This window comes from Perca fluviatilis, chromosome 16 (genome assembly GCF_010015445.1).
Source record: "Perca fluviatilis chromosome 16, GENO_Pfluv_1.0, whole genome shotgun sequence".
Lineage (NCBI taxonomy): Eukaryota > Metazoa > Chordata > Actinopteri > Perciformes > Percidae > Perca > Perca fluviatilis.
The window spans coordinates 5,720,696-5,740,940 of NC_053127.1; the positions used below are offsets into that span (position 1 = coordinate 5,720,696).

At 42.8% G+C, this 20,245-nt stretch overlaps 1 protein-coding gene across 2 annotated transcripts in view; it reads right to left on the reverse strand.

Moving 5' to 3' along the window:
- Nucleotides 1–20,245, reverse strand: part of LOC120575636 (polypeptide N-acetylgalactosaminyltransferase 10-like) — a 155,736-nt gene that overhangs the window by 62,289 nt on the left and 73,202 nt on the right. For both annotated transcript variants that reach the window (XM_039826452.1, XM_039826454.1), the window contains exons 2-4: nt 16,016–16,118; nt 13,993–14,131; nt 832–998 (exon numbers count right to left, since the gene is read on the reverse strand). In XM_039826452.1, the coding sequence (XP_039682386.1) occupies nt 832–998; nt 13,993–14,131; nt 16,016–16,118 (409 nt within the window). The remainder of the gene's footprint in view (nt 1–831; nt 999–13,992; nt 14,132–16,015; nt 16,119–20,245) is intronic.

Sequence of the window (20,245 nt, forward strand, 5' to 3'; positions counted from 1 at the left end):
TACATAATTCCATATTTGTTCCTTCATAGTGTTGATGCCTTCAGTGAGAATCTACAATGTAAATAGTCAAGAAAATAAAAAGGAAACGCAATGAATGAGAAGGTGTGTCCAAACTTTTGGCCTGTACTGTACATTATTTACTTCCGCTAGCGCAGATGAACTAACGCTACACTCGTTACAGTAAGTAGCCCACACTAAACCCTCCATGATTAAAGAGTCAATACTTACCACCTACCTGTTCTACAGGCATAAACCGATATCTCAGTCTGCTCTGCATGCGCGACAACTGTACATGTAGTAACAGGTAGGCTATGTAATGAAAAAATTGAGTATCCATCGCTACTGTAAAGGAAAAAAAAAATAATCTATCCCTTGCTGCCACTGGGGAAAAAATAAAAATAAAAAATTTAATAAATTCCCTATCAACCCATGACTTCAACTGACAACCAACCAGAACCAAATTTTTTTTTTGTTTTTATGCCTTATAGTGTCTTGCTCAGGAACACTTTGACATGTGGCCGGGGGAACCTGGGATTGAACCGCCAACCTTGCGGTTAAACAGCAAGAGACAACTCTCCCTCCGAGCCACAAGCCGCCCCAAGACTCACCACATGTAGTATTGAAAGATTCTGCCATAACCAAGCAATCAACTATGAGATGACCGTTCTAAACTCCAGTACACAAGGAATAATTTTACCGAAGCGACGCTAACCAATCAATCGCAAATCTGTATTTTCTTGCACATGTCTGAGGAGGTGTGTTATGTAAGCAGGTGTGTGTGTGTTCTGACCAGTGATGAGTGTGTGTGTGAGATGTGTGTGTCGTCTGTACCTTTGTCGCTGAAGTCGTCGACCAGGATGACCTCGGCGATGAGCTGTGGGGGCGAGCGGTTGAGCACGCTGTGGACGGTCCTCAGCAGCGACGACCAGCCCTCATTGTGGAACGGGATGATGATGCTGGTGTTGGGCAGCTTCTCCGCGTACAGCTTGGTTTTGCAGCTACACAAACACATGAACGCAAACACCGAAATGAGACCAGAGTGTGTCGTCCCTGCTTAATAATAACAACCAGTTTAGTTTGTTAACCCACAAGCTGCAAGAAGCGAGTTACACTGCTTCTCTGGACCGACTTTGTTTCACAGCGAGTAACGTAATCTCCCATCCCGTTCGCTGTTCAGGTCGCTACTTCAGGCTGTGCCCGACAGTTCACATGGCGGATAGTCTCGTGTTGCCAGACCTTCCTCCACAGCGCTGCGGAGGAAGGTCTGGCTAGACCACACAGCATTCCGGGATGGGAGAAAAACGTGCTCTGGTTTATTGGTATTTCTTTAAACCAATCACAATCGTCGCTAAGCTCCGCATGGTGCCTCTGCAAAGTAGCCTCTGGAAGGGAACTTGTTTTGGTGGAACGTGTGTACGTTCAAAAGTTGTTTTAGTCGTGCAACAGAAAACTCAGATTGGACAGGTAGTCTAGCTAGCTGTCTGGATTTACCCTGCAGAGATCTGAGGAGCAGTTAACCATAGTCCTCACAAATCCACCGGAGGTTGGAACGCCAACACAAAGAAAGAGGAAGGAGACGATCATCGGCAAAAAGACACGCATCCGGCGGAATTTGCTGCGGCACCGGAGCAATCCCAGAAGTGGAACGTCGTGGGTATAGAATACACGGCAGATAATTGTTCCTGAAAATCTTTATATTGTTTTGGGGACAATGGCATGGCTGATTGTTGCTAAACATACTGTCCAATTATACTTTGAATTTTGCTAGCGTAGCGTTAGCTTTCTGGCTCGTAGCCGTCCGAGCTGAAGGCTCCTCTGAGCCGAGTGGAGTATATAAATATCTCCCGTTGCTAAGGGTGGCAAGTCGTATCTAAGGTCCGTCCTATTTACTGGAGCAGTGAACAACGTTTGCATTGTGTAAGAATTATTATGGGATGGGAACGATCCCAGGTATGAGTCAAACCCTCCGGCGTTACCAGGGAAACAGTTTTTGTTTGGGAAAAAAAACTATAGATCTCAATTGTAAAACTAATTCAAATATAAATGAATGGTTTAAAAAGAAAAATGTGGTAAGTGACCACGGTGTAAAGCGGGTTATACCATGGTCTGGGTGAATACTCGATTCTGATTGGCTGCAGGGTGTCCAGTAAAAAGTGATATAGGACACCTACTAAAGGAGTTCGGTGAAACTGACTGTTTACTGTTCTAAATTAATTTGAATGAATTGACTAATGCGCTACATTGAATCAATAAGGAAATGTGGATTTATTATTTCCAACTCGTCCTCTGAACACCACAGGATGGCGCTAAAACACACAGGCTGCAAGAAGTAAGTTCTACTGGCCCTCTGGACTGACTTTGTTTCACAGCGAATAACGTTTTCTCACATCCCGTTCACTGTTCAGCTCGCTGCTTCAGGCTGCGCCGCTGCAGCCGACAGTAACGTTACACATCGCGGATCTAATTCTTCGTAAAAGTCGTTCTATTGTTTTGGGGACAATGACATGGCTGGATAGCTAGCTTGTCTTGTTGTTCAACATACTGTCAAATTATTTTTACTGATTGCCAACTGTACACAATGTTATTGACTTTGGATCTTGCTAGCATAGCGTTAGCTTTCTGGCTCGTAGCTAAAGGCTTCTATCAGCTGAGCGGACTATATAAATATCTCCGGTTGCTAAGGGAGGCAAGTCGTATCTAAGGTTCCTCCTAATTCCTGGTGGAGAGAACAACATTTGCATTGCATAAGAACCTGATGGATGGAATGATTGTTCCAGGTATTAGTCAAACCGTCAGGCGTAACCAGGGAAACAGAGTTATTGTTTGGATCAACTTTAGATTTCGATTGTAAAACTAATTAAAATATGAACTAATGTTTTAAAAATGTGTTATTTGGCAAGTGACCATGGTATAAGCGGGTTAATGCCCTTCGAGGTGTCCATTGTCAGGTATTTAGTGCGTTTTATTGAAATTCCCAAATGGTAATTGAGAATGAGGAAGGAAATCTTCTGTAACCAGGTGACGCTGCCCTTTTTCTTCAGAGCACTGCATGCGCTCAACCAGCCCGAACCTGAACAATGGGTTGCTCTTTTGACAATATGTAATGAAGCGTACCACCTGCTGGCTTGCCCTTCCATGCCTTTCTCTTTCCTTTATCTCGCTCTCTGAAAAATCCAAAGGGGGAATCTGTAGAGACGGTAATTATCTTGGAGTCTCTCAGGCATGTCTGGCTTGCCTGAGAAAAAAAAAAAAAACTCTGTCCGTCTCTCACTCCGTCTCTCGATCATGTCGTGTAGCCCGTGAGTGAGTGAAGAGTGAAATCAACGAAGGAATGAATGCATGCTGCTGGGAGGTCTGGGCCCGCTGAGGACTGATGTGTCACCTGGTTGGCAGCCACCTGTCACTCTGCTGTCACTTTGACCAATCAAACAGCCACACCTGCTCCCCATCACCACCCCATAGCCCCTGTCTGTCCGCCGTGGAGCGTGTGGGGACCTCGGAAGGTCCGCAGTGGCCCTGACGAGTACATTTCTGTCGTCCCGCTGAGAGGAATTCAGCGTTGGACACGACAGTCCTTCGCTTTCGTTGGTCTGTACGGTTGAGCCGAGGGCTGGTTTCCAAGTGAAACCAATTGCACGAGTGCTAAAAAATAAGCAGCGAGGGTTTGCTTCCCTTAAACCTGGAGAGTCTGCTTTTTAAGGAAATGAGGACCCTTATTAAATTGAATAACAGTCGCATAGCAATGGTTGCACAAGACCTGTCCAACAGTGTCGCACAAGAAAGTAAAGATTGTATTTGTATCTATTGACTGTGTATAACTGTGGTATACTGCTTTTTTTTAAGGATTCAAATGTGGATAGTTTACCTTTTTACACGTTTTGGTAGAGCTGGGCAATATATTGATATTATATCGATATCGTGATATGAGACTAGATATCGTAATATGACCTAAGTGTCTTTTCCTGGTTTTGAAGGTTGCATTACAGTAAAGTGATGTACTTTTCTGAACTTACCAGACTGTTGTAACTGTTCTATTATTTGCCTTTACCCACTTAATCATTATATCCACATTACTGATGATTATTTATCAAAAATCTCATTGTGTAAATATTTTTTGAAAGCACCAATAGTCAACACTACAATATGGTTGCGGTATCGATATCGAGGTATTTGGTCCAAAATATCGTGATGTTTGATTTTCTCCATATCGCCCAGCTCTATGTTTTGTTAAAAGGTAAATCCAATTTATAACATTCAGGGTTCAAAGTTAAGTTTTTCGTCCACCAGCCAAACAGTGAATGTTCCAATTTTACCAGCCACTCAATGGATTACTGTCGTTTGTTTTTTTGGGGATGGTGAGTGAAGCAAATCTAACAGCCACTTGTATATTTGACGAGCATTTGAACCCTGATCACAGTAATGATGTTAACACATCAATCAGACAATGCACAGGAGATTTTAGTGATATCCCTGCAGTTGTGGTCTTGACGGATCTTAAAAATAAAATCCTGAGTCCTGTTTATCGGAGACCGAGACGAGACCGAGTAAAAATGCTGTCGATTCCGAGACGAGACCGAGACTTTCCAAGAGTGGTCTTGAGACCGAGACTGATCTCAAGTCCAACAACAACGCTAAATCATTTTTTCACTTTCAGCATATTCAAAACACTTTGTTGTTGCAACCCCGAACAAAACACCGCCAAATAGGTGTGACTGATCCAACAACACTCACATTGATCCATATTTCCTTTCAAAGTTCTACATACTGTAGTTTAAACTGTAAAACGAACCCATCATAAGCAGCCCAGGCTAATTTCAAGCTTTATGTTATTTCTCACATCTGTGCTCCTCTGGATTCTCTGTTAAAGGGTAACTTTTGAATTTTTTTGTGTCTAAGTGGCCGATGGAAACACAATTTTTGAATTCCAGTATTGAGCAAGACTACGGCAAAACAAGCTGCAATGTAATGTCCACAAAAGTGCAGTTGTTTGCCGCTGACAGGCTCAGATTATCATTCTAAGTTTCTGACAACATTATGGGATGGATCCCTACAGAGATATACCTTTAAGTTAAAGAGTAAGATCCTTTTAGTTTAACATGAAACAGCCCCGAAATCACCATCACCAAACTCCACCAGCCTCCATTTAAATAAAAAGTAATTTTAACAAAACGTAAAACACACTTCACTCAAAGCGGACAAAAACAAAATAAAATGATCAAAAGCCGTCTTGGTTCATCTTTTCACCGTTCCAACAATCACCACTCTGGTTTGGTTAAAATGAACCCTTAATTCACCCATTTACACGTGGGAATGTGCTGGCTCTATACACGCTAAAAGTCCTGATTATTTACATGGAGTCTGGTGGAAATATGCTGGCTCTATACACGCTAAAAGTCCTGATTATTTACATGGAGTCTGGTGAGCTGGAGTTTGTGCTGCAGTGTTTGTTGCAATGTTGGTGGAAGATAGTGGGATGACTGTGGGATGGCTACTGCTTCAATAGGTCACAGGATGAGGGAGATATATAAATACAAAAGGGAAAAATGTGAGAGAACATGAAGTGGTGTCCCGGAGAGACCTTGAGAGAGAAAACATTTAAGACTGCTTTCCACATGAAAGTGACGGCGGGGTCAAAAGAAGGCTCTTGTCAGGCAGAGGGAAAGCGCTGAAGGCTCGACTGTGACGAATAGGGTCAGCAGGTCTAAAGCTGTTCAGCAGACGATATTTATAGTGTTGCTGGCGTGTTTATTTCCACCATGTCCTTCTTTAATGAGTCAGAGGAGGGCTGGAAGAAACCCAGCAGTCTATACTGTAGCCACAGGTCCATATGGCTCATCATGTCTCTAAGGCCTGTTTTTTAAACAGGGCGTTTAATGTGGAGCCTAATGTATACCTCCTCCATGCCTCGGGTCTACGATTAAAAGGGCAGTAGTGACTTCTTGTTTGGTAGATTTTCATCTATACGGTGGACGTTTTATAAAATGTCACGCTCAACCACAACAAACTTCGAGCTAGCGAGCTACACGCTGAAAATGGCAACTTTTGAAGAAAATCTGGATGGTGCAACAAGGCAGGCCTGCTCGGTTCTTTCGGGGAATGATTTTAAAGATTTACAAAGAATATGTTTAGGGCATTTCCTCTCTAACTAGGACGTTTAGGGACCGATTGGTGGGATTGCTGTGGACGAAGTACACACGGAGATACACTGGTAAGAGCCAATGAGGTTTAACCATGTATCAGCTCATTTAAATAGCTCACGTTACTGTATAATATTGTATGTCAGTCCCTCCAAAAAAACGCGATTATGCGATCGCATAATTCAATGCATAATCAGCCAAAGTCCGCATCTTTATGCTGGGCGTGGGGGAGTGCGCATTTTTTCAAATACGGCACACTTTCGCCGCATAAATTGCAGAATTCCGCGCAAAATATGCGGGGGCTTGCATGATTTCATAATCCCCGCATTTTCGTTGCTAAAAAGTCACATATATCTTAACAGAAAGTTGAAAAATGTTGCGTTTACTTCACACAAGAGCAGCCATTTCCCCCTGTTGCCATGGGAACGTTATGAAGTGACGTAATTACGCGATGTGAACATCATCGAAAAGCAGGCTGTTGGAGGAATAACTTTTTTTTTTATCTCTTCCATCAAACCACAGTTTTTGCAAGTTCCCGCAATTTCATCGCATAAAATTGCCTAAATATCCCGCATATTCCATCGCATTTTTTAAGAAAACGTGTCGCATAATCAAGGATTTTTGCCCGCAACAATCACAAAAAAACTCCACATTTTTCTGGAAGGACTGGTATGTGGTGTTTTCTTTTGCGGGGTTCAAATGTTCCACCAAAACAAGTTCCTTGCACAAAGCCACAATGCAAACAACCCAGAGTTGTTGTTTTCCTTCTCCTATCCCAGAATGCATCTGTGGTGTAGCCAGACCTTACTCCACTCTGGCAAGGCGAGACTAGGCTCAGACCTACGATGTATGTGTGCTGTGCACAGTTAACATGCTGCTATTATTCCATCCATCTATGGCTTTTCGGCAGCTTATCTGGGTTGCGTTGGCAGTAGGTTAAGCAGGGTAGCCCAGTCACATTCTCTAGCTTTTCCTGGGGGGACCCTAAATTGTTTCCAGGCCAGAGGGTCTGCCCTGGGGTCTCCTCTCGTTTGCTCCACAGGGAGACATTCAGGGGGCATCCTGATCAGATGCCCGAACCACCTCGACTGACTCCTCTAAACGAGAAGGAGCAGTCCCTGGGGCTGAGCCAAGCCACTTGTATCCACTATCTAATATTCTCGGTTTCTAACCAAAGCTCATGACCACAGTTGAGGCCTGGAACTTGAATTGACCGCTAAATAGAGAGCCGAGCCCGAGGGCAGTCCAGTGCAACGCATGCATTACTACTGAAACACCAATACATATTCATAGCATTAATCTAAACTTGAAGCTAAGGCTGACAAGAAATTCAGTCAATCGTTTTCAAGGTATACGGTCACGTAAGACAACCAACTAAAGACACGTGTGAAGTGGACCGCCAAAAAAATTAGGACTCATCATATGGGGAACCCCTTAAAGCGTAGCTCTCGCAAAAATGCAACCTAGGGTCTTTTTGTGAATGTACCCTAGTCAAACTTTCGTTTAAAAGCATAATTAGGACGAAATCGCCGCTTCTAAGATTTACCGTATTTTCGTTTTTCGGTCAAATGGCCTTTTGAATGGGAGTGCTAGGGGCGCTTTTATGCTAGCCTCGAAATAGCTGTTTTTAAAACAGTAGCGGCCGGAAACAACTGCTACGGTGAGTTGTTCAAAACCTTTTTAGTGAACTCTGGGTACACAAACAATGTTCTCAACGCTTTCGTTAAGGTGTAGAGCCCCTGGTGATACTTCGAGCAAAGTTTAACGTTGTGTCAAGCATTCTTAAGTGTTTTAAAAATAGCTATTTTGAGGCTAGCATAAAAGTGCCCCTAGCTCTCCCATTCAAAAGACCATTTGACCAAAAAAGGTAAATACGGTAAATCTTAAAAGTGGCGATTCCGTCCTAATTATGCGACGGGTACGTTCATAAAAAGACCCTAGGTTGCATTTAGGTGAGAGTTATGCTTTAAAGACACTTTGGTCAGAGCATATCTCAACAAATACCGGTCAGATGTATATGAAATTTGCTTCACGTGACTGCGGTACACAGAGGGTGAATCCTAACGTTTTTCCTCACCTTCCCTCTAGTGTCGCCATCAAATAAAAAGCATTCTCTCTCTACACAAAGAAACAGACATTTAATGGGCCGTTTGGCATAACATTTACTTGCAAAATGAACTGGAGAACAATGAACATTGTGGCAACTTGTCAAGCAATTTTTGAAATTTCCTAAACAATTAATTTAGAATAAGTTGCATTTCCATCTCTGCAATACTGAAAATACAACTGTTAACTATCTATTTTCTTTACTTAGATTTATTTATTGCTTGTCTTTAGAGTGTCTTTATGGTACTTTTATTGCACTATCCCCTCAACACTGGGAATTTCCCCGTCGTGGGATATACAGTATAAAGGATTTTCAATCTTGAATCAACTGGTTTGGAGCGAATAATCCGGGCTACTGTGTAGTTTGGTCAGAAGTTGGCGCTGTAGGCTATGCAATCCGCCAGTAAACACAGTAAAGGTTTCTAATCGGAAATAAATCAAAAGCGCCTTGGCCATCGTACCCATCCACTAGAGAGAAATGGAACAAGTCCATCAGGAATTTGATTCAACTGTTGCTTCATGTCAGCTAGTATTCACGTTCAAACAACTAATGAAGAATTGCACTTTGTGGGATGAATATGATCCCACAAAGGGCAATTCATGTTTCATGATGTCCAGAGACGAAGACACAGTTATGGTTATGCTGACAGAAGACAGCTGTTAAACGTTCACTATGTCAGAACTTATCCAGCAAAGGCAAAGGTTTCCATATCCCATTTAGAGCATCAACTCTTTATTTTCCACAAAGGGGAAAAAAAAAACATCTCAAAAACATCAAGAGCACGGGAAAACTTTTTTGGGCAATTGAGGAAGTTGTATCAAATGTTGCCGTTTCCATCCAGCGTTTCTAATGCGATACTTAAAAATGTGCAAGACCCGTGAATTCAAACGCGGGTAATGTGACCAATGTGTCTAAAATAGACTTTCTACTTCCTCTTTTCATCTTCCTTCTTCTGAAGGAACCACTCCTTGAAAAGTCCCTCTGCACTCAGATGAAAGCTGCCCTAGTGCAACGCAGCATACATCCGTCAGTTCTTCACACCTTGTGCACAGAGAGGGGAACATCAATGACACTGATAATTGCTGTCAAGAACACGGTTTATAAGTACATAGGTGTTGTGCGGCGTGTAATCGGCTTCTGTCTGTGTAAAGCTACGTGTCTCCTGTGAATAGACTGGGCAGGTTGTTAATTGGAACAACTGTTCCAAACAGTGCTCATTGTAATGAGTTGGGATGGATCCAGCATGGAAAATTAAAAGTGTAAACATTGTTATAAGTAGGTTTTGGGGCAGTATTGTCCTATTGGCCAACGTCATGCTGTCACAACTTGTGCAAGAGGAGGGGGGGGGGGTCCAATGCAACTATTGATGGCACACAATTTGTGTTTTACAGGTAATTTGCTTCCCATTTGTCATATGCTGTCAGATGCTTTAAATGCCTGGAGGGCAGAAATATAAAGGCAGAGTTGTTTTTAAAGGTCATACTGTAAAAAAAAAAATAAAGTTTGGTTATAAATCAGGTCGAGGTGCTATATAAATACTGTGAAAGCATCAAAACGCTGAATCCACAGGGAAATGCGCACAGCCTGTGTTCAGAAACTGTGCCTTTAAATGAGCTGTCATGACTTCCGTACAGTTGTGATGTCACAACTATAGCATATTTAGGTAGAGTCCCGCAACAATGCCGTTACTGTCATTCCCCAGCTGCAATGACGGTGCAGAGCCCAGACGCTGAAGACCCGGAGCGTTTCAGACAGAGGTTGAACACAGGTATTTTCAGAAGTGGTTTTTGAACATTTAAGCATGTAAACATGCTCTAGTAGAAACCCAAAATACAAGTATGAACATGAAAATAACCATGATACGGGACCTTTTAAGTCTTTCGGGTATTAAAACAACTAAATGACAGTGTTTGAACATTTTGTTTTCAAAGCTATTGTCACGGCCCGGTGTTTTGGCTATTGGCTGTCTTTGGCCTACCACCAGGCTGAGGTTGGTGTGGCTTTCCTGCGTCACAGTTTACAAAAGTGGAAGTTAAGGACAGACTGGGGGACAGTCGGGCAGAAAGCCATGTGTTTTCAGAATGCCACAACTAATCCTCTTTTCAAGTCGTGTTAATGTTAATGTCTGCGTCCTTAATGTCTACAGATAAACGATCGACGGAGCGTTGACGCTGATCGACGCTGCGTCAAGGGCTGAGCTGGTCGAAGATGGAGCAAGCAGAGGACAAAGGTGGGCCTTTCCATCCTTACCTTCAGCCTGGTGGGCTAGCATTTAGTTTTCGTAGTTTCATATGCACAAGTGAACCAAACTCTGGAAGTCCTTGACACGTAACAATAGTATCACGTTTTCCGGTGACACTATGTTAAAAGAACGTTCTGCATAGCTGAGACCAAATTGTTTCAATGCAAAGCCGTATTAATTAAACATTCACACTGTGTGGCTACGTTAGGCCTGCTTGTCACTTTCTTATGTATTTTCTCTTGTTCTGGGATTTCAGCAGGTCTTAAATTTGAGTCACAGCAATCATGTCCAAGTTTACAGCCCTCAAGACAATTCGAAAGGTTTGGTTTTGCCAATTTGCAATCAACCATCAGAAGCCATTTAGCCTTTGATTTGGCCTCGTCAAACTGTAACATAATGAAATACACGCATACAAGCAGTCGTGCCCTCATTTCTCTTTAACAATCCAAATTCAGAAATCAGCAGCTCTCTCTTAAAATCATCAAAAAAAACTCTGAATTGCATCAGGTATTTGACTTTCTGTCTGCTTCCCTCGAAAAAGATTAAAAGTAAAGATTAGAAACAGATTTCCCAGGTCAGTCCTGCACTCGAGTTGGCCTCCTGTCCAATAGTCAACCTTATGTTTGGGGAACAACAACCATCTGTCACGACGGCCTGGGAGTCTGCAGCTTTTCAATCCAACCAAAGGCTGCACCAGGTGATCCATTTTTCCTTTCCGGTTGATGGAGTGCCAATCTGTGAAATAACCTGCTGCAGTCGTTGGCTGGAATGAGAACCTGCAGACTCCTGGCCCTCTGTAGCCCTCTGTGGCCCCTTTTTCAGATGAAACTGCTCATACAAACACAGAAGATTGATTTCTTTGTAAAAAAACATCGGTTTTGCCTGAGGTTACTGTGCACTTTACTGGAAATTCAAAAGAGGAAGTGCTTTTCGTCTATAAAAAGTGACTGATGTGGCAGATTGAAATGGGACGAGAATCACCAACATGGTTCCTTTGGAACGGCACTGAAAGAGAAAAATACCTGTTTATTCATCGGGTAGTAAATCTAATTATTAACATTTTGATTGGGTTAGCCTCATTTTTGAGTAGCGTTATGTTTTGTTGACATTTTTTAAGGGCCCTATAACTCGTTGCCTTATTTACTTGTGAATCTTTGTTTTGGGGTATATAAACCCAACCTGTACTGAACTTTCAACCTGTGTTCCTTCACTGCTTGGTCCACGACATTTGAAGCACTTTGAGTGTCTATGATAAAGGGCTATATTAATGTAATGAATTATTATTTACTATTATTAACATTAGTGAGTCACGGCTGCAAATGAGGCAAAACAACTTATCGAGACAGATCTCGACTGCTCAAGGGGTTGGAATAGAAACTGTCCCAACATATAAGTATTTAGGTATTATTATTGATCAGTAGAGCTGCAAAGATGATCGATTAGTTCTCAACTATTACATTAATCGCCAACTATTTTGATAATGGATTAATGGGTTTGAGTCATTTTTATGAAAAAAAGTCAAACTTCTCTGATGTCAGCGTGTTAAATGTGAATATTGTTCTAGTCTCTTCACTCCTCTGAGACAGGAAACTGAATATCTTTGAGTTTGTGGACAAAACAAGACATTTGAGGACGTCTTCTTGGGCTTTGGGAAACACTGATCCCCATTTTTCACCTTTTTATGGACCAAACAACTAATCCATCGAGAAAATAACGGACAGATTAATCAAGAATGCAAATAATTAGTAGTTGCAGCTCTATTGATCAGAACTTGCAAATTAAAAAACCTTGTCTCCCAGCTGAAACTTAAATTAAGTTTCATTTTGTGGGAATATGTACAGTTTCTCCCTCTAGGCAAGGAAACATTTGATTTTGGCAACATTCTTACCTTAATTGGTCTATTGGTGAAGTGATCGTGCCATTGACCAACAACGCAGCATTTCATTGTTATTTTATCAGGGCATTAGTCAAATGCACCTAGGCTTATGCACAGTGTGCACATACTATGCTTGTTACACACACAGGGACGCACAGCAGCACACACACATGCAGAAGATTACAAATAAAAATATGACTGTGCAAATCCTCCATCATAACAGCAATGCTCCAAGGTCCAAACGCGCCTGGCTTTTAAAGGGAATGGGAGATGATCTCTGATTGGTTGATTACATGTTACGCCCAAAACACACCTCTGATTAATGAAGACACTAAGTACAACCCTTTAGAACCAGGCGCCCGGCGCCCGGACCCTTTTTTTTCCGCCGTCAAACTAGCAAAAGTGGATTTGGACACGCCCTAAACACACCTGCGCCAGTCGCTTCATGCCGTGCGCTTATATCGTTAAAATAGGGCCCTTAGAATGCACAGGACCAGTGCCTAAAAATATTGGATACTGTATTGTGCTTTAGGTTTATATTCATAATGTCTGCTGAAATCTCGCACTCGGTGGTGCTGCTAAATGGCCCTCTTTGCATGTTCCCAGATCTTCACATTGGTTGGCTTTTATTTCAAAATCTGTCCTTGGAATGATTCCTTCTTATCTGTGTAAAAAGAAAAAAAATCAGCATGGCCGGCGCTCTCACAATATTCTACAGACGTTGGTCCCCAAGGTTAGAACACAACTAGGCAGAAAAGCTCTTACATATGCTGCCCCTTCTCCTTGGAATAATGTTCCGAAGGACCTGAAACTGTCAAGAGCTCACTACTATGGGAGAAGCCCATTTTATAGGAACCAGAAAATAGCACTCTCGCTCAATGGGAGTGCTCCCAAAAATCCCTTGCTGAAATCATTTAGAAATGGTACCTATTTATGCATTATAACCGGTTTCTTGTCTTGCATTTGAACTTGATATTGTGCTCACTCGTTTGTACCGTTATATGTGGCTGTTTGTACAGTTTGTGTTTATTGTCGCAACAATGTTTACTATGCTCTCTTAGCCAGGTCACACGTCTCTCAATGAGATTTTTACATGCTTAAATAAAGGATATATATAAATATATAAATAAAATGATTGTGAAGATAAATTGTAGCCAGTTTTTCAGTTTTTCAGAAAAAGTGTCGAAAAAGATGACCAAAACGTTGAAAAAAAAGTTCATATTTTATATTTTGACCCAGTTTCCTGGGCGACAGGAAGACAACACAAGGGATAATGCAATAAACAAGTCAAGGTTTATTCAAAACTTATTTTGGAAGTTCTTGCAAATCTGAAAATGACCTTTTGCAGTTTACCTTCAGGGTATTGATAGTTGTGCTGGAAAATATAAGTGCAGTGACTGTGAAGACACATGCACCTGGAGGAACCTTTAGGACGTACAAAGATGTTGGAGATTTCTTGGTCCAATTTCAACCTTTGTAAACGTATGAACGTCTTTGAAGTGCCATGAGCTTGTTCGTTAGTTAAGACCACACCTAAATGTTTATCTTCACACTACGCCCCTTGTCTCCCTCCCTAAACAAACACACACACACACACACACACACACACACACACACACACACGACTCACTTGGCATGGCGGATGTCTGGGAGGGAGCGGTTGAGGGAGATCCGGTCGCTGACGTAAATGTTGAAGCCGTTCTCCCTGTAGGCCTGGTCCACCCGGTCAGCGTCGGTCAGTGGGAACGCTTTCCCCTGTTCACCGTTACCTGCAAAACACACACACACACACACACACACCTCAGTGCATCTATTCATACAGCAGTTATCTTAAAGGAACACGCCGACTTATTGGGACTTTGTCTTATTCCCCGTAACCCCCAGAGTTAGATAAGTCCATACATACCCTTCTCATCTCTGTCCGCTAGCCTAGCTTAGCACAGATCCTGCAGGTAACCGGCTCCATCTAGCCTAGCTTAGCACAGCTCCTGGAGGTAACCGGCTCCATCTAGCCTAGCTTAGCGGGAAACAGGCCCATTTGCCATGCTGGAGGTAACCCCCCCCCTATCCCTCCCACCAACCACACAGGGAACCCCCCCCCTCCCCCCTTTCTTATACAAAATACCTAATTATCCCCCTCCTTCCCCACCAACAATACTGCTCCCAATAAGTGACAAAATAACGCCAACATGTTCCTATTTCCATGTTGTGATTTGTATAGTCACAGCGTGTACAAATAACATCACATGACACACAGCCATCTTCTAACCGTATATAAACTGGGAACTATATTCTCAGAAAGGCGAAGCACTGCTACTCTCTGCTACTTGGGGCGGAGTGATTTGCTCGCAGCACACGAGAAGCCCAATAAACTGAACAAAATTATAAATGCAACACTTTTGTTTTTGCCACCATTTTTCATGAACTGAACTAACACCAGACACTGACTGGCTTTAGGACCCCCTCTGAACCCCCCCAATACAGTACAACTGCACATTTTAGAGTGGCCTTTTATTGTGGCCAGCCTAAAGCACACCTGTGCAATAATCCTGCTGTCTAATCAGCATCTTGATATGCCACACCTGTGAGGTGGATGGATCATCTCGGCAAAGGAGAAGTGCTCACTGAATATTTGAGAGAAATAAGCCTTTTGTGTACGTAGAAAAAGTCTTAGCTCTTTTGAGTTCAGCTCAGGAAAAATGGGGGCACAAACAAAAGCGTTGCGTTTATAATTTTGTTCAGTATAAATGGAAAATATGGTCAATTTCACATTGTTAAACAAATGTAATTAATGCAAAAACGTGACGATGTTATATGAAAGTTTACTTCAATTTCTCACCAAGAGAACAGTGGACACAAAAACTTTAAAAATAAAAAAATTAACCAAACAAGCACAGACACACCTTCAATTAAACACCCGCGCAAATAAAAGGACGAGAAAGACATGGGTGAAGAACACAACGCAGTGTCCAGCTGCGGGTTGAAGCGCAAGTTGGAAAGAACTCAACAAAAAAAAGGGATTTATTCACAACCGTAGGCCCTGCGTAAATCAGAGCTTGGACATTCAGAGCAAGAAAGCTGCTGACGAAACCCCATGAAATAAATATGACCTATAATGGCAGAACTGCTTAAATAAAAAGCTCCACGTTTTCACAGCGTCGTCTTGGGCAGATTTATTATTACAAAGTAGAGTCAGGGACCTGTGGGAACCCTGAGAACAAAAACTACCCTCGTCACTCACAGACATATGCATGTTTCTTTAAGCAGGAATGATCCACTTTCCCCTCCGGAAGGTGCGAGTGTGAAAAATAACTTGTAGCCTTTAACGGCTCGTTTTCAGGGATAAACCCATTCCGAGTAATTTACACTTGTTTGCATAGAGGCGGATTTCCCTGAACAGACAATGAAACTGGGCTGGTGATGATTGCAGCAGATATAAACTGTGTTTATGACGACAGGAGTGCATTCAAAGCAGAGAGTTACACCGCTGCTGCAGAGCAATAAGAGCCGGAGAGCCACAGTTCATCTCGATAGAAGTCTCTAAACGGGTGAAACATGAGAATACAGTACATGACGAACATGTCAGGTCAGCTGTCCTTTACATTTGACAAGACAATCTTTGAGGAGGGCCTCTGAGGAGGTTTTGGACCTACCGGATCGAGAGGAATCTCTTTTGATTGCGTCCTGGTCGTGCCAGTCTTTCCTCCGCATGCCGTCGCGTCCCACCTGAGCGTCCTTCCCCACCCGGTTAACCCCCTGTGGACACAAACAAACACGTAGAAAGACGGTCATTGAGTGCTGCCACACACACGGGCACGCTCCAGATATTTTGCCTGCAGAGAAGGCTGGTGTAAAGGACCATAACGGGTAGGATCGGGCATCGAGAACCAATTCCTACTGGGAATCGGTTCAAAAATTACGATTCCAGTAGAATAGTTTCTTTATCGGAATTGTTTGGAGGATTTGGTTTCAAATCCGATCCTCGCTTCCCAAATTAACAAGTTTTGGTTTCCGTAGCGGCCGGGATCTTGTTGTGTTGCAGCCTTGGAGCACAGTAAGCGGCGCTCTAGCGTGACTTTATTTTACGTTGAAAAAGATGGAAAACTGCAAACCACCATTGAATCAAAATAAAACGTTCCTCTTATTTGTGAAATAAGCACGTGACCCGTTTCAACTCCACCCCTCAAAGAATCGGAATCGAGAATCGATGAGAACCGGAATCGAAAGGAAGAATCAGAATTGGAATCAGAATCGTTAAAATCCAAACGATGCCCAACCCTAATAATGGGGGTTTGTTGCAGCCAGTCAACTACAATAACAGTGCACTAGCATTTCTGCCCATCACTGTCCAAATGCACCATTGATTTTTAGATCGATTTCCATGGATCCATTGGGTTTTTCAAGTTGTCCTCGATTAAAGAAATTCTTAGGTAAGGTAAAGGTACTTTATTGTCACACACACATACACGTAGCAAAATTCATTCTCTGCATTTAACCCATCCCTCAAGGAAGCAGTGGGCAGCCATTTACAGCGCCCGGGCACCAACTCCAGATCTGAGCCAGTGCCTTGATTAAGGGCACTGGCTGGAGAACCTAGTACATGGTTTTTGATGGTGGGGGAAACCCACAATGGGGGAAACCCACCATCACAGGAAGGCCTGGAACGCCCTGGATTCAAACCCAGAACCTTCTTGCTGTGAGGCCACAGTGCTAACCATTGGGCCACCATGTAGTCGACTAAAGCACCCTCCACACCAAGAACGATAACTATGAATATACACTTTTAAAAGTCGTTCTGACCCAGGTGGATGGCGGAGTCCACACCACAACTATAACGACAACGACAGTGGAGAACGATATCGTTGGGATCACTTTCAGAGCCATTTGATGAACGATAGAGACACTGACAGCCAATCAGAAGCCATCTGACTTCACAACATGGCACGGTGGAGAGATTAGTTTCTCACAGGTGGTTAGTTAGTGGTGTGACATTTCCCCTCGGGGGGGCTACCATCCTCTAGCTCTGTGTATGTTTGTATTGTTAAACATCAGTACTTTAAAAGTATTTCTCGTGTTACAGAAACCAGTGTGAGAGAATCTTGTGTTTGAGACGTGGTTATCGTACTGCCGGTGTTTTTGTTCCGGTGCTCTGCACAGATCTGACACCCGCCCGCTCTGATCCCCCCCCCGGCTCTACGGAGCGCTGTGCGCCGCTGTTTCCTGGAGAAGGCAGCGGTGTCGGCGCCCCGGTGGCCGCCGCTCAGACTTTTTTTGGTTCATAAAGTGCGTTTTGAACCATGCGCCCAGCGCACGGACACTTTTTTCCCCCCGTCAAACTAGGAAAAGTGGATTTGGACACGGCCTGAACGCACCTGCGCCAGGCGCTCCACGCCGTGCGCTCAGATCGTTAAAGCAACACACTGTAACTTTTCCCGCTTCGGCCCCCCTACAGATTGTCTCATTGGAACGACAGCTGCAGCTAAAAGTTACATAGTGTTGCTTTAAAATAGGGCCCAAAGTGTCCCTAATGCACCACAAGGAAGGACACGCTCCTGTACATTAACTGATAAAATGTGATTGACTGGAGATTGTGATTTATTATCTGCAATCGTGCACAGCTTTCAAGTCTCAGCATGTTCATTTTCATAGTTTATAATTAAATCCAAAGGCAGCCATTATTCCCAAGACCACCATTTCTGTGGATGCCCATTAATATATAATACTCGGTCATGAAAAGTTATTAACCTCAGTCAATCTGCAGTTTTTAAGAGCCGTATCTGAACAATCATGCATTATATATTGAAGATGTGCTGAGCTATAAATTAGTTTCTGAATGAAATGCTGTTTTGGAGCTGAACCCGAAGTACCACATGTGTTTGACTTCCCCACCAGCGCACAACTGCAAAGGTCTGACCACTCAAACAATCATCTACTTGTGGTCAGCAGTGATATAAAATATGCACAATTTGTTGTTAAGAGTTACATTTTGCGGGGCCTCTGGTGTGCACCCTTAAAGCTACATTGTGTAAGAATTTCTCCCATCTAGCAGTGAAATTATATATGACAACCAACTGAATATTACTTTCTAGCCCCTCCTCCTACGGTGGCCAAACCCAAAATGATCTCTTAGTATCTCCGTCGTTTCCACGCAGCTGTTCTAGCCACTCCAATATCAACTTTGGTCTTGTTGCTTTGCCTGTCGCGTTGTCGTTTGAATTCTCTTTTTCGCTTCCCTGGCGAGTAATCTCCCCCTGGCATTCGTCACGATGCCACTGAGTTTAGAAGGGCGAAATGCGGAGGTATGTCCCTCTTTGGCTGATGTATTTTAAAGACGGAGGCGCTACATGGCGGCCGTCATTCGAGCAAGTCACTCCTATGTATTCTGAATGATTCTGAATGTCAGATTCTACGCTTACGAGAATACTTTGATTAGTAGGTGGAAGTAATTACACATGAATGAGCACATATTTTTGAAAGAACAAAGTTTTTTTTGCTAAGAATCAACTCAAAAAATTACACAATATAGGTTTAAGAACTAGGGCTGGGTATTGCCAATGATTTCCATTTCATTTCCAAATCATCCTCAATTAGGTTAGGTAGATTTCAGTTACAATACCAATTTAGCTTGGATATAAAAGGGATCCTCGGGCAGTTGGGTAGCTCAGTTGGTAGAGCGTGCGCCCATATAAAGAGGTCAATTCCTGGGCGCAGAGGTCGCGGGTTCCAAACAACAGGTTCCCTGGATGCCTTCCCCCCCCCCTCTCCCCTGTCATGCTGTCCTGGTGATAAAAGGCAGAAATACCCCAAAAAATAAAGACATTCTCAGAGAACTTATGCTCTGAATTAGGGCTGGGCGATATGGAGAAAATCATACATCACGATATTCTTGTCCTAATACCTCGATGTGGATATTGTGGCGATATTATAGGTTTGACAATTGGTGCTTTAACAAAATATCTTCACAATGAGATTTTAGATAAATAATCTTCAGTCATGTAGATATAATGACTAAGTGGGTACAGGTAAAAAATAATAGAAGAGCTAGAACAGTCTGGTAACAGAAAATGACATCACTTTACTGTAATGCAGCCTTTAAAACCACGAAAAGACAACACTAAGTCAGTTACGATATTACGTTATCCAAACTCTAATACGCTATCTAGTCTCATATTACGATATCAATATAATATCAATATATTGCCCAGCCCTACTCTGAATTGTACAAGCAAGAACCAACCACAAATATTTTTTATAATGCACCAGGTTAATGTTTACATTAAGAACTGACCCCTAAAAAGTTTGTGTAAAGTACATTTGACTTCTACTTCCACGGTGGAAAGAAATATATTTAAAGATGGATTTCTGGATTCTATGAAACGATATGAGATCACTCAAACAAAGATTTTAATTTGAGAATCGGTTATTTTAACCCAGCCCTATAAAGAAGTGTTGCAGAGTTATACGGCAGCGCAGCACTCACAATAAGGTTTTTTTTCCTCCCCGGGACTCTGTCCGTATCAGTGTCAGCAGAGAGATTTCTCCAGAGCACCAGACTCACACTATCCAACAGCGTTGTGCTGAGAGTTTATCCACAGAATGTGTGCTCTCCTATTTCATGCTTGACAATCCTGTGAGGAGAATATCAATGCCGTGACGCACAATCTCCACGGAGGCCTTATATACACAACCGCACACATGCAGACAGATGCGCTGCAGCTCCGCATACAAAGACGGGGGTTGTTTCTTCTTCTCCACTTAGTCATTCTACACACTGAATGACTTTCAGTGACTCGGCGTCGTGAATTACAGGATCACAGCACAATGGAGAAATAATTAGCTTGACGGGAGGAGGCAATTAGGGAAACACTTTAAATACAAATGGC